A 15,000-nucleotide genomic window follows, 5' to 3' on the forward strand; every position below is an offset into this window, starting at 1 on the left:
GTGTGTGTGTGTGTGTGTGTGTGTGTGTGTGTGTGTGTGTGTGTGTGTGTGTGCGCGTGTTAAATTACCTCTCGTCCAAAGGCTCTGGCCATCTCTGCTGCTCCACACCCAAACTATAATAGACACAACACCAGCACACACACACTCAGTCATACACAGATCAGTACACACAAATGTCTGTGCATACCAATGGTACTGTATATGTTGCAAACTTACATAAAAGGATGAAACAAATTGACTCACGAGCTGAATCTCATTACTTATTGTACCACCATTTTGACTGCGTTTTTTCATCCTTTTAAAAATTCCTATCTTTTTTTTTGTTTTTGTTTCACTATAGAAGTTTAGTGCGTCCATTTCTACAAGTGTTGCAGGCAGTGTTGGGAAGGTTACTTGTAGGTCCCATTGCAGATTTCTGATAGTACATACCCCAAAATGTAGTTTGTAATGTAATGTCTTTTGTAACTCTATTCTAAAATGTAATTTAAAATTACTGTGTGTGTGTGTGTGTGTGTGTGTGTGTGTGTGTGTGTGTGTGTGTGTGTGTGTGTATATTACCTCATTCTTGACGTGATAATCTGCTCCATTTTCCAGCAGCAACTTCACCAGCTCCACATGATTATTCAACACAGCAACCTGACAAACACACACACACACACACACACACACACACACACACACACATGCACAGACAATATTTAGCAGTGATGAAAACGTGATCATGGTTTGCATTAATCTAATCTTGATTAAAGTGTTACTGAAAATATACAGAAAAAAATGGCAACATGTTACAACAATCTAAATAACCTTGTGTGTGTGTGTGTGTGTGTGTGTGTGTGTTCAGTACAGTACGTGTGTAATAGTGTGTGTGTCTCTGTATGTCTATGGGTGTGTGTGTGTGTGTGCTTACCATGAGTGGGGTTTTTCCATCCTTGTCTCTGGCGTTGACATCGGCTCCAGCACTGACGCGGAGAGAAGAAACAATACACACACAGTATATTACATCTCTTAAAAACACATGACATCACACACAGATCACACACGTGTGTGCACACACAAACACTAACACACACACACACACACCTCCGTATTCACACTCACCTGATGAGGAGAGAAGCCACAGCTGCATTACCGCTCACCGCACACACGCGCATCAGAGGAGTCCACATGGAGCTGTCACACACATCCACCTACACACACACACACACACACACACACACACACACACACACACACACACACACACACACACACACACACCAAAGTTTGTTGACTCACTATCTGTCACCATTTGGCTCACTATCGCCAAATTCAACATAAGCTGATATGGCAATAAGGGGTAACACTAGTTTTTTACAGTCTTTACTGCTTTATTAACCCTCAGTGAATCAGTTGTTAAAGGAGAAATTCACTATTTTGAACATCAAGCCCTTTTCTGAATTGTCTGAAATATTTTTTTGATGTTTGTTGTCTGTTATTTGGCTAATTTGGATTTTGTCTCAACTGGCTTTAGAATGGCCGTCTATGGGCATGTCCATATCTGTTCCTATAAAAGAGCCCTACCTGAGCTCCCTGTTGGATGATGTATTTGATGAGCGGGACGTTTCCTCCGTCGGCTGCGTAGTGTAGAGCGCTGCAGCCCCCACCATCTCGCACCCCCCACCCTCCCACCAACACACACAGGCAGCGCACCACCTCCACGTGCCCCGCATAGCATGCCAGCATCAGGCTAACACACACACACGCAAACACAAACACAAACACAAACACACACACACAAAACATTACCACACCACCTTCACATGCCCCGCATATAGCACGGCAGCATCAGGCTAACACGCACGCACGCACAGCATTATGTATACATACACATCAGACATACACACACACAAGAAGACATAAAACATTGCAACACACTCAGAGCACACCAGCATCAGATTATTGAACGCAAACACACACACTCACACACACACACACACACAAACACACACACACACACACACACACACACACACACACACACACACACACACACACACACTTTTAATTTGCACACCATGTTGCAATAGGCCTGAGCAGGGATGCCACTTGAGCTTTTATCTGTCATCTATTTATTTATTTATTTCTACCCATTGCTGCTTTGCACATCCCCTCTGCCAGGGGTATTCAATTAAAAGTCATGGGCCAGTTTATCAAATTCCCCACAATAAAAGGGCCGAACGTAATATCATATATAGCGCACACATGTTTTCATTTTGTTCAAACCTTGTGGAGGGCCAGACACTTGCCATGCAAGGGCCGGATCTGGCCCTGGGGCCTCCAATTTAATAGCCCTGCCCTATGCTATGGGAACGCTATGGGGTAAACTGGGACTGTTAGCTGTTGATGGCTGACATTTGTCTATGTCTAATGTGTTTTTTCATATACAGTCCCAGGAAAAAGTTTGTACACCCTTTGAAATTTCTTACATTTCTGTCAAAATTGATCATAAAACATGGTCTGATCTTCCTGGAAATCTCAAGAAGGAACAATCAGAGTCTGTTTTAATTAATTCCACCCAAACATTTACATGTTATCATATTTTTATTGGTCATAAGGCCATAACATTCACAGGAGAGCAGGGCATAAGTAAGTACACCCTTGCATTAAGTAGGTTTTAACTCTCAGTTAGTTGCAATATCATCAACCAGACTTCTCCTGTAGTTGCAGATCAGATTAACAAAACAATCTCTTTGTATCTTGTCTCCCTCTTCTTTAGAGAACTGCCTCTCGTCAGCAAGGTTTGTGGGATGTCTGGAGTGCATAGCTTTCTTGACTTCATGCCATATAATCTCAATTGTGTTTTTTTTTCAGGGCTTTGACTGGGCTATTTCAGAATGTGTATTTCATTATTATGAATCCATTCTAAAGTCGATTTGCTTCTAAAGTATGGGTTGTTGTCACATTTCAGGACACATACTCTTGTGTGCTTCAACTGTGTGACAGACTTCCTCCCGTTTTTTCTGTAAAATATCACAAAAAACTTTAGTTCATTGTTCCACTGATAATAGCAAACTGTCAAGGGCCTGAGGCAGCAAGGTAGCCGCATATAATGATGCTCCCGCCACCATACTCAGAAGAGGAGATGTAACCAAGAATAGCTAAAAATGGGATTCATTCTGCCAATCTAAAATTAATGGGGTTTCTGTCCAAAAAAAATATTGCTGCACCTTTGAGGTTTGCGAAAAAGCATTTATATGCTTCATAGAATTACTGCAAAATATTCTGTAGACAAACGTTGACACCAAAGTTGAATTGTTCAGGGGAACACACAATGTCATGTTTGGAGGAGAACTGGAGAACCACACCTTCACCAAAACATCATCTCCACCTTTGAGTATGGTGGCGGGAACATCATTATATGTGGCTACCTTGCTGCCTCAGGCCCTTTTCAGTTTGCTATTATCAGTGGAACAATGAACTCAGAAGTTTATCGAGATATTTTACAGAAAAAAAGTGAGGTAGTCTGTCACACAGTTGAAGCACACAAGAGGATGGGTGCTGAAATGTGACAACAACCCATACATTAGAAGCAAATCGACTTTAGAATGGCTTCATAATAATGAAATACACATTCTGGAATAGCCCAGTCAAAGCCCTAACAAAAAACAATTGAGATTATATGGCATGAAGTCAAGAAAGCTATGCACTCCAGACATCCCACAAACCTTGCTGACGAGAGGCAGTTTTCTAAAGAAGAGGGAGACCAGATACATCCAGATTGTTTTGTTAATCTGATCTGCAACTACAGGAAACATCTGGTTGAGGTTATTGCGACTAATTTAGGGTTAAACCCAATTGAATGCAAGGGTGTACTTACTTGTGCCTTGCTGTCCTGTGAATGTTTACATCTTATGGCCAATGAAAATATGAAAACTTGTAAATGTTTGGGTTGAATTAGTTAAAGCAGACTCTGGTTGTTCCTTCTTGTGATTTCCGGGAAGATCAGACCATGTTTTATGACCAATTTTGACAGAAAGGTAAGAAATTTCAAAGGGTGTACAAACTTTTTCCTGGGACTGTATTGGGAAAATGTGTTGTCTTACGGTAGGGACATAGCCTGGTCCTGACCATACCATAACACTACCATTTCCATTTCGTATTCATGGTCTGAACTTTGTTTGATCTGACGGCGATTGCAGGAAGCAGGAAGGACATTTGTGGAAAAATCAGGATTTAACTTATAAGTTGTTGAACAAACATGTCTGACGTCTATCTATGGCGATGTAGGACCGTTTAACAGACATGTCTGACAGAACATCCTACCGTAGGATAAAATTACAATGTAGGACCGTTTGTCAGAACAACGGCACAAATCCTACCGGTCAACATTGCTCCACAGAAGACAGGTACCAGACGTATTGCGGAGCCAAGTGTCTTGGAGGAAGTACGTAGGATGGCGCGCGAGGCTAGTAGGGACATACAGTAGATGCGAATTTGGCGAAGCGAACTTCGCCATTCATTCCTATGAGGGAGGTGAAGTTAAGCGAACAGGAGAGAAGCGAGGTGAAATTATTCAACCAAGTTTACTATCATGCAAATGAGGAGCGAATTTCATCTGCGGCAGCCAATCAAGTCAACAACATAGCGGTTTCACTCCATTTGATTGCCCGTGATGACCTGATGACTGTTGTGCTGTCAGAATGGAACACTGAATTTCACCTGCTATGTGTCCCTAGCGTTAGGGTAAATGTTTAACAATGTGTTTTGGGGATCTGATTGTATTGAGTTTGTTTTTATGTCTCGAGCTTCATTTACTGGACAGAAATTTCACCCATGGGGGACAATAAAGCTACTACTACTACTACTGCTATTACTACTACTACTACACACACACATACCTGTCCTTTCCGCTGCTGTTCTTTATATGTACATTAGCTCCATGGGCCACCAGCATCCGGACTAGCCTACCGAAAACACGTACAGTACACACACACACACACACACACACACACACACACACACACACACACACACACACACACACACACACACACACACACACACACACACACACACACACACACACACAAGAGATAGACAGAGAGGCGGAGTGTAATACACAGAAAGAATGGTAGAGTGAGAAGATGAATGAAAGTGGGACAAAAGAAGAGAAGGGCTGAGGTGTGTGTGTGCGTGCGTGAAAGAGATAGCTACTTGGTCTATATTTATTACCTTGTGTAGCCCTTCTGAGCGGCAACCATGAGAGGAGTGAAGCCCAGTTTATCACACCCATTAACATCCACTGACCTGCAAACACACACACACACACACACACACACACACACACACACACACACACACACACACACACACACACACACACACACACACACACACACACACATTAGCATCCACTGACCTGCAAAACACACACACACACACACACACACACACACACACACACACACACACACACACACACACACACACACACACACACACACACACACACACACACACACACACACACACATCAATGTACTGACCTGCAAAACACACACACACACACACACACACACAGATTCTGAGTGATGTTGTATGTGCGAAGGTGTTGTCAGTGTTCTGTAACTGTACTGTACTGGGGTGAGTTTCTCGAAAGCACAGTTGTTAGCCAGTTATCAACTTACGTAGTTGCCAATGGCAATTTGCATTGGAAACAACGAAGTAGCTGACGTGGTTAGCAACGATGGTTTTGGGAAATCCACCCGTTTTGTGCTGGGGCCCCCCTCGAAAACGAGATATCTTATCTCAAGGGGCTATCCCCCTAACCACAATAAACTGAAATTGAAATGATGAATAACTGCATTCCATTACAGTTACAGTTGTACAATTGTTGTTCTACAAACGTTGTGTTACAAATTACATTACAAACTACATTTTGGGGCATGTACAATCAGTAATCTGCAATGGATACTCTCCTGCAACACATACAGATACAATGCACTCAGTAACAATCACACGCACTCTCTCTCTCTCTCTCTCCTGACCCTGCCTGTAGAATGCGTTTCAGCTCCACCTCGTCATTCATGTTCACGGCCTGATGGAGGTTCTTGCCTGTCAAAGGCTCCCCTGCCACACACACACACACACACACACACACACACACACACACACACACACACACACACACACACACACACACAGACAGAGTAACTATGAGCAATTATTGATAATGAATGTGTGTGTGTGTGTGTGTGTGTGTGTGTGTGTGTGTGTGTGTGTGTGTGTGTGTGTGTGTGTGTGTGTGTGTGTGTGTGTTTGGAGGTTAGGGTCTCCACATCCACAAAAACAACAATCCACTTCCCAGACAATGGTAATGTACACTGGGTATAAGCTCCAAAAATGTTTGTACTTGTTTGTATTTTATTTAACAAACGGAAACGTTTTGATCCACCCGTGCCGTGGGATCTTCTTCAGACAGCCTACTCTTTCACACTGTGTATTTTGGCTGACACACACAGTTATCCACACTCACGTTTTACTACTAATTTCTACAGTTTCACTACTTATCTTACTGCTGTTTCAACATGCTACTATTTTAACTTTCTGTACTGCAATGTGGGCTTGGGTACCTTAAAAGGCACTACTAATACAATTTATAATTATTAGGGCTGGAACATTAACACGTTAATTTCGATTAATTAGTCACGCGATTCGATTAATTCATTAACGCGTTTCAAAAAATTTATCGCAGTATAATATAGCTAAATAGTTCTGGATTAGACCAGTGGAGGGTAGTATTACGCCTGATGGTGAACAGCCTGTTGAAATTGAGAGGAGTTCTTTCTTCCTTTAAAAATGAACAATATTTTTAGATTAAAAGTTTATTTATTGTAATTATTCAAAATCCATGTTCACTTTTTTTGTTTTCACTGTTCTCAAGTAAGATATTTAAATGCAATTAATTCGATTCATGAATTTGAAAGCCTATAGATTAATTCGATTAAAAAATGTAATCGAGTCCCAGCCCTAATTATTATTGTATTATTATTTGTGTGTGTGTGTGTGTGTGTGTGTGTGTGTGTGTGTGTGTGTGTGTGTGTGTGTGTGTGTGTGTGTGTGTGTGTGCACGTACTGTACGAGGAGAGCATACGTACGTGCAGTGCTGACCAAAACAGGAGAGCTCAGGCTGCTCTGGCCGGTCGGTGACGTCACTCGCAGTCGAAACTTATAGGACGTACTCGGAGACAAGCCCTCCACCACATAGCTACGGCTGTAACCCCTACACACACACACACACACACACACACACACACACACACACACACACACACACACACACACACACACACACACACACACACACACACACACACACACACACACACACACACACACAGTTTAAGCAAGTAAGTAAATAACTAAGTAAGAAGAAACTTCACAAACAAGACAGTCACAAAGTGCTTTACAATTTTAATTTACAAACATGCTATGACTATGAGGAGAAGAAAAATACCATATATACACGTACAATAAAGAAGAAACAAAAAATAAAGTTGTTAGACCTGAGAGAGTGAGTTGAGGATAAGGTGTAAAGTAAGTCTATATGATAGGCAGGAACCAGAAGTGATCTTTATGTGATGGTAAGACCATGGGCGTAATTTCCACGGGGGTTAGGGGGGTTTTGACCCCCCCAGACTTCAAACCCTGACAATATAACCCCCCTTATATAATTGTACAACCCCCCCTATATAATTACAGTACTTGTCTTGCATGAACAACTTTACCCATTTTATGTAAAATAGTGAAAAATAGTTTCGTTCAGTTATGTTTAATCATGTTGTAATGTAACCCCCCCTGCCCCCCTTGGTATTCCCCAAATCTGCGTTAGTTGTGTACATCCAATGGGGGAGGTAGATGGACACTCCCAACTGAGATCGCTCCCGGACGTGTAGTCCCAGGTGTTTCTATCACTCCCGGACGTGTAGTCCCACCCGATTATATTTCACGTATTATCATACACTGCCACATACAAGCAATTTAGGGTTAGGTTTAGGGTTAAGGTTAGGGTTAGGGTTAGAAACAAAAAACTAACATCAAAAAGATAACTAGCTCCGTTATATGGCGGTGGGATCGATAGTCTGGCTAGTGGGAGCGAGCCGACCGGGGAGCGTCCTGCGTTGGGAGCGACAATCAGGGTCTCAATGGGTAATCCTCTTCTCCACTATCCCAAATTCAAACTGATTAGCGATCAGCTTTATCAAGTATTGAGCAATTGTTTTTTTCTACTTTTAACTTGCAATTGCCACATGATCATGCGTGGATGCGTCTTTGGCACAAGAGACATTATTTCCGAGTGTTTTGAGAACCTATTGTACCACTGCCTTTCTGCCTGTCAGTTAGTTATATAGCTATTTTATGCTAGGTTACGACAGACAGGACAGCTAGTTCAATAACACTGGACGTGGCTGGCTATTTTGGACGTTGATGGCTAGCACTTGGGATATTTACTCCCTCAAACCAACACATTTTGTGAAACCCTAGCAATCGGACGTCTGTTTGTTTTATTTCACATCATTTAAGTTTAGTTTAGTTTTTGGTTACCCCCTGTCCAGTTGCCTGCGTGATTTCCTATGATAGTATCCACTTCAAATGAGAAGCTTGTTCAATGCAGCTGAACCAAAATGCCTGTAAGTTTTTTGACACCAATAGTAAACACATCCATTTTAAATAAGATGTATTGTGGCATTATATTTTGTTTTCAAAATCGCATTTGTTGACAACAGCCAAGCGATTACAGTTTGTTTCGCCAGTGAAGTAATGAAGAGAGAGACACGAGAGAGGGTTGGGAGACAAGGGGTTCCTTCCTCGCGTAACACTATGCGTGGCTGTGCTTGGAGTGAGACAGAGGAGGTCCTCTCAATATTTTTTGTCGCCAGTCGCCACTGTATATTTAGTTATATATATAAAAAAAAAAAAACAGTCAATTGTATAAATATTGGATATGGGATATTATGTAGCCAGCAGGCTACTTTAATTTCTACCACAGCAACTTTCTTCTGATCATATGATTAACAACATGGCGAACAGCAGACAAGAGATCCTATTTGTGCAGCATCCTGATTAGTGATTGATGGTTGGGATATGTCATTCATATTTGGCACTGCATCAAAGATTTTATCAACCATCTCTGACTGTAGCTTTCTTCTGATCATATGAATTAGGCCTACTAAGCAAAGGGTAGGAATGTTTTTAATTAATTAATTAATTCATTAACTCATCTTTGCTTTATTGCTATATGCCACATTACAAATGGAGATTTTCTGACAGCTTGCCTTTAGCCTGATTGGGAAAATGCATAATCTAAAACTCTGATGTGAGTTTGCTGCCAAGCCATTTGAACATTAACTGAGGTTTTTTTTATATCAGGTTCAAAAACTTGATTGTGCAGGTCACCAAAGAGAGATCCAAGGCCAAGGAGGTACAGGTGATGAGAGAGAGACGGGTGTCCAGAGAGAGAGACGAGGAAGCACAGATGAGAGGGAGAGAGAAGGAGGTGACAAAGGAGGTGAACCAGTTCAAGAGATAGAGTATGAAGGTGTCAGAGGAGGTGCAGCAGTTGAAGGAGAGAGAGGCAACGGAGGAGATGTAGCAGTTGAGCAACAGAAAGGAGGTGATGGAGGAAGTGCATCAGTTGAAGACAGAGGGAGAGAACGAGGCGAAGGAGAATCGGATGACCAAAAACAGGGAGAGAGAGTACAGAGAGAGACAGCGCAGGAGGCACAAATGACCAGGTAACATACATAACTGTACATGCAAATACTGAAGAAAACTGTTTAGCCATTTAATTCATTTAGATGGAAATCTTGACCCCCCCCAATTGTCAGCATAAAGTTACGCCCTTGGGTAAGACATGTAAACAGAATCCTGTTCAAATGGAGTCCTCTATTTAAATGGAGGGAGCTTGTAGGCCCTATGTGTGTGTGTGTGTGTGTGTGTGTGTGTGTGTGTGTGTGTGTGTGTGTGTGTGTACATTACATACGTGTAAATGGTGCAGTAGGTGTGTGTTTTCGGGTCCTCCTCCTCGATGCTATAGCAGAATTATTGTTATTAGTAGTAGTAGTAATAGTAGCATACTTAATAAGTTACTTTTAAATGGTTTATTATTTAAATTAGTTATATTATTTATACTTATTCTTATTATACCTGTAGCGTATCCAGCGTTCAGGTGGGCCAGTTCGGGGTTCTCCCCCCTCCGAATTCCAGCTGAGCTCAATGGTGTGGTGGCTCACCTGTATGTGTGTGTTTGCATATCACTGATATAAAAGATAATCTTTATAAACAAGTCATGGTTTTAATCAGTGGTGTAGTCTACGTAGAATGCGGGTATACGGAGTATACCCACTTCTAAATTTCAGGGATTTCAGTATACCCACTTCAAATTGATTGATCCATTGTTTTGAATAGCACAAATATACAGTATACCCACTTAAAAAATGCTCAAATATACAGTATACCCACCATAAAAAAGTAGACTACACCACTGGGTGTAATTCACATACACACACAACAGGAAATGCAACAAATCACTGGTAGCTCTTGCTCATGAGCACACGCATGCACATGTACGCACGTGTACAGTATGCGCTCGCCCGTCCACACACACACACACACACATACATACACACACACAACTGGCTTACCTTTCCAACCAAGGGTGGGGCAGAGGGGGGTGGGGGCTTCAGATAATAAACTATTCATTAAAAAAAAAACAATCACAAACAAACACAGGTCATAATGAAGACAGACGGACTCACTGTAGTATTAGGCTATTATCTACTGTACTTTAAAAAAAACAAAAAAACTATAATACACCTCATTACCATTTGATTACTAGCCTATAGGCCTAATTAGGGTATCAGTGTCACTGGCCCAATACCAAGCTGTTGAAGGCCTAGCGTATTAGTGTTCCCAATTCCCACATCTTCACTACCAAACAGCATGCATGCTGGTGATGAGTGGTGCTAAATCTAACCTTCGTCAAGGTAACATTGATTTTACACATCAGACAGTAGGCCTATGCCGTTACTCTGCATCTTTGTCTTATTTTGTTGACATGGGGGGAAAACCAAAGTGTTGAACGCATGGACGTCAAAGTTGACGAGTGGTAAAAATGACGCCCGTAGCGTTGTCGCTCAATCAGATTTGTTTCGTGGTTATAAGGGGTAGTCAAGTGAACACAAGCAGATTTATATTTATGTATCCTCACCTGGATGTGCCATGATTGAAAACGGAGCGATGGACTTTTCCCCCACTACGAGTCACGATACAAAAAGTTTTTTCGGAAACATTGAAGTGAAGGCAGGCATGTTGGCGGTTGCCATGGAAATCCCACTTGAGTCTCGTGCGTCTGGCACTGATGGTTGAGAGATGGTTCACTTGCTTATCACCGGTAAAACGTCTCTAGACATGACAAGCTTTTCAATAGACCGTCTATCCCTCCATGTCAAGTTTGAACAAGTGTTGAGAATCCAGTAGATTATTCTCTAGAGACCTGTGGATTCATGGCAGTGTCGTCACAGCGCGAGCGCTGTCCTCTTAGGTGGTGCTGAAAATGTTGTGCAGTAGGGGGAGAACGGGGTTGGTTGTCACAAGTCAAGTTATGGTCGTCACACACTCATCATTTACTTTGACCGTGGAGATAAAACATTATAACCAAGAGGTGAAGCAACCTAATGTGTTTTTCCAAATGAAACTGAAAACATTGAGAATTTCAACGTTTTTTTTCCTCTCTCTCTCTCTTACTGATGACTGACATCAAAATCAGCAGGGCCGTTTGAAAGTAAAGAGTGCTACATTGTTATATTTTTCATTGCTAGGGACCCTAGGGTTATACATGTGGGAGCTAGCCTCCTAAAGAGTTAAACATGTCAGTTGTGTTTGGTTGTCACATTGCTTTCAGGGTTGGTTGTCACAATACTTTTCATTGCCTGTGATCTATTTCAATTTTTAAAGAGTCTAAAATGAACTGATTAAATTTATTTGGAAATCTTAGATTCACAGATGAGTCACTGAATAATGTAAAAAGCCATAGCATGTGGTGTTTAACATTCAGATTGTGTGTGAAATACACTACATTTAGACTTGAGGAGGATTTTATTAGCCCCCCCTCCTGCAATAAGACATCTCTCTTGAGTTTTTGTTATTCTGGAAACAAATACACCAAGGAGATAATATCCAACAAGTTGAATTTGGATTTTTTTCATTGTTACAATTAAATGAAAAAAAATACAATTAAATGAAAAAAGGGCAAAAATGGCAAGGACAAAATTATTAGCCCCTTGATCTAAAATTAAAAAAAAACAATTAGGTGTGTAGGTGTGTGCTTCACAACACTGTGTGCACTGTCCTCTGTGTAAAAGTGAAGAGGAAACATACTGACATACATACAAGAGCTTTGAAACACACTGTGTTTATTATAAATCCGTTCACAATAATCATTTGCACACTTTATAATAACAAATAACATTCAAATATCAAGCTTCACGCACGCACACACACACACACACACAATGCTTCAACCGCACATGCACATGCACGCGCACAAACATACACACAATGCTCCAAATGCACACGCACAACATTTCAACCACACACACACAAAGCTTCCACCACACTCCCCGGTCACGTGTCTATTCAGTCACATGTCATTTCTTGTCTTCTACAGAGAGGACAGTGCAGTCTCTCCTCTTCCGTTTTCTCCTCTCCTCTCCTCTCCTCTCCTCTCCTCTCCTCTCCTCTCCTCTCCTCTCCTCTCCTCTCCTCCCCTCCTGTGTTGGCTGGTGTTTAGGACCATAGATGTAGAAAACTAGACGTTATGTTTAGCCTCTTGGCATGAGTTAATATTACCACTGCCTTTTTTTGCAGAAAACCCACGCTCTGGAGTGTAGTTCTTGTATGCTATTTTAGTGGGTTAGACAGTTTGTGACGGACAAACGTTTCGGCCCAAGCCCTCTCCAGTGTCCACTAAAATAAAATACAAGAACTACACTCGAGAGTGCTGCTTGTCTACAACCCATCGTGGTTCGTGTGGTTTCCTTTTACACTGTGTCAGCAAAGATGTTGTTGGCCACCAAAAGGATGGCTTGCAGAGGTGAGCATTTGTCTGGTTTAGATATGCCCAAAATCTTCTACATGATTTTATTAATCTCGGTTTAATTTCACTACATTGATAATGCTTAACCACCCCAAGCCTCACGCTCTGTTTTTGTCTTGACAAATTACCATGGATTTATGTTCTCATCCAAACTGACAGCGACAGCCAGAGGGACATCTGAGGTTCTTCCCATTATCCTAAATCCCATCCTCAACTTGTGCTTGTGGCCTCGCGCCTTGCTGATGCCCCGTCTCCGTGGAGAAAACAACTAAGTTTCCTCCCTACAGTCAGCCTAGGCTCAACTACTTTTGGGGGACTTTCCCCCGTCCAACATCGCAAGCATTCAATAATTTCTCCATTCAAAATCCCTAAGCAAAAGAGAAAACGACTTTAGAATTTTGTTTCGGCAAGGTATTGAATTAAACTCTTGTAGCCAATGACGTCTTGCTCCATCATCACGGGGCCACAAATACAGGCCACAAGGCAGGAGGCAGTAATACGAAATTGCAATGCATTCTGGTTGGAATGCATTGAAATGGCGAAGTGTGCATGCGTGCTGCGCAGACTGCTTCTGCATGCGCCGTCACGAATGCGCCCATTGGTTGCGGAGAGGTGAGTGGGTGTGGCCAGCATAAGGCAACGCAAGTGACATTATCAATGCTAGTGACGTCATCAGCCAGAGAGAATGTCCCACTCAACTGCAGGAACCGGCCTCCCTGAGAGATTGTGTGTGTGTGTGTGTGTGTGTGTGTGTGTGTGTGTGTGTGTGTGTGTGCGCGTGTGTGTTTCACAGAGTATTGTGTAAGAGTCTTTCTGATGTGTGTCTGTGCATGTGTGTCACTCTTTGGTTAAGTTCTGTGTGTGTGAGTGTGTGTGAGTCTTTAGAGTGTGTGAGAGTCAGTTTTGGTGTGTGTGTGTGTGTGTGAGAGAGGAAGAGTGCGTGTGTGAGTTTTGAGTCAGTCTTTGGTGTGTGTGAGCATGTGTGTGTGTGAGAGTCAGGTGTCTTTGATGTGTGTGAGAGTGTGGGCGTGTGAGAAAGAGTCAGGTGTCTTCGATGTGTGTGAGCGTGTGTGTGTGTGTGTGTGTGTGTGTGTGTGTGTGTGTGTGTGTGTGTGTGTGTGTGTATGTGTGTGTGCGTGCGAGAGAGAGAGAGTCAGGTGTCTTTGGTGTGTGTGTGAGCGTGTGTGTGCGTGTGTGTGAGAGAGAGAGTCAGGTGTGTTTGGTGTGTGTGTGTGCGTGTGCGTGAGAGAGAGTCAGGTGTCTTTGGTGTGTGTGAGCGTGGTGTGTGTGTTCGTGTTGAGCTGTTCCAGGAGCTGCAGGTAGAGGGCGATGCGCTCTGTCAGGGGGGCCTCCTTATCCGCTCGCAACACACTGGAGTACACCTGCCGATACACACACACACCCTCCTCTTCTGGCCCACTACACACACACACACACACACACACACACACACACACACACACACACACACACACACACACACACACACACACACACACACACACACACACACACCAGGGAGAGAAAGAGCAGGCTTTTAGAGTGTTGCACAGGTGTGTGTGTGTGTGTGTGTCTGTGTGTGTGTCTGATTCAGTGTGTGTGTGTGTGTGTGTGTGTGTACATTTTAAGACATGATAGATACTTAGATTACAGATTTAGGTAGATAACATTGAAGCTGGACAGACACAAATAATGGGTAGATCATAAGACTTGCCAGGTATCTAAGTCAGTAGACAAAAGATCAGATGTCAACGGGGCAACGGGGGTGAGGAAAAACTGTCTGAATGTTTTCTGTGCGTGTGCGCGCGAGCTCAAAAAAATGCATCCACTTTATACAGTACGTACATATTAGATACTGAAGT

At 42.5% G+C, this 15,000-nt stretch overlaps 2 protein-coding genes across 2 annotated transcripts in view; both read right to left on the reverse strand.

Annotated features, from left to right (window-relative positions):
• The window catches only part of LOC134441641 (fibronectin type 3 and ankyrin repeat domains protein 1-like), an 11,854-nt gene extending 477 nt beyond the window's left edge, over positions 1-11,377 (reverse strand). The window contains exons 1-13 of the mRNA XM_063192032.1: positions 11,252-11,377; positions 10,686-10,735; positions 10,189-10,274; positions 10,025-10,072; positions 7,140-7,264; positions 6,030-6,111; positions 5,215-5,289; positions 4,881-4,946; positions 1,564-1,729; positions 1,102-1,190; positions 911-962; positions 559-636; positions 69-113 (exon numbers count right to left, since the gene is read on the reverse strand). Coding sequence (XP_063048102.1) covers positions 69-113; positions 559-636; positions 911-962; positions 1,102-1,190; positions 1,564-1,729; positions 4,881-4,946; positions 5,215-5,289; positions 6,030-6,111; positions 7,140-7,264; positions 10,025-10,072; positions 10,189-10,274; positions 10,686-10,735; positions 11,252-11,264 — 975 coding nt within the window. The 5' untranslated portion in view covers positions 11,265-11,377. The remainder of the gene's footprint in view (positions 1-68; positions 114-558; positions 637-910; positions 963-1,101; positions 1,191-1,563; positions 1,730-4,880; positions 4,947-5,214; positions 5,290-6,029; positions 6,112-7,139; positions 7,265-10,024; positions 10,073-10,188; positions 10,275-10,685; positions 10,736-11,251) is intronic.
• Positions 11,378-12,431: 1,054 nt separating this feature from the next.
• edrf1 (erythroid differentiation regulatory factor 1) overlaps positions 12,432-15,000 on the reverse strand; it is a 45,258-nt gene continuing 42,689 nt past the window's right edge. The window contains exon 26 of the mRNA XM_063191600.1: positions 12,432-14,557. Coding sequence (XP_063047670.1) covers positions 14,392-14,557 — 166 coding nt within the window. The 3' untranslated portion in view covers positions 12,432-14,391. The remainder of the gene's footprint in view (positions 14,558-15,000) is intronic.

Source organism: Engraulis encrasicolus, chromosome 24 (genome assembly GCF_034702125.1).
Source record: "Engraulis encrasicolus isolate BLACKSEA-1 chromosome 24, IST_EnEncr_1.0, whole genome shotgun sequence".
Classification (NCBI taxonomy): Eukaryota; Metazoa; Chordata; class Actinopteri; order Clupeiformes; family Engraulidae; genus Engraulis; species Engraulis encrasicolus.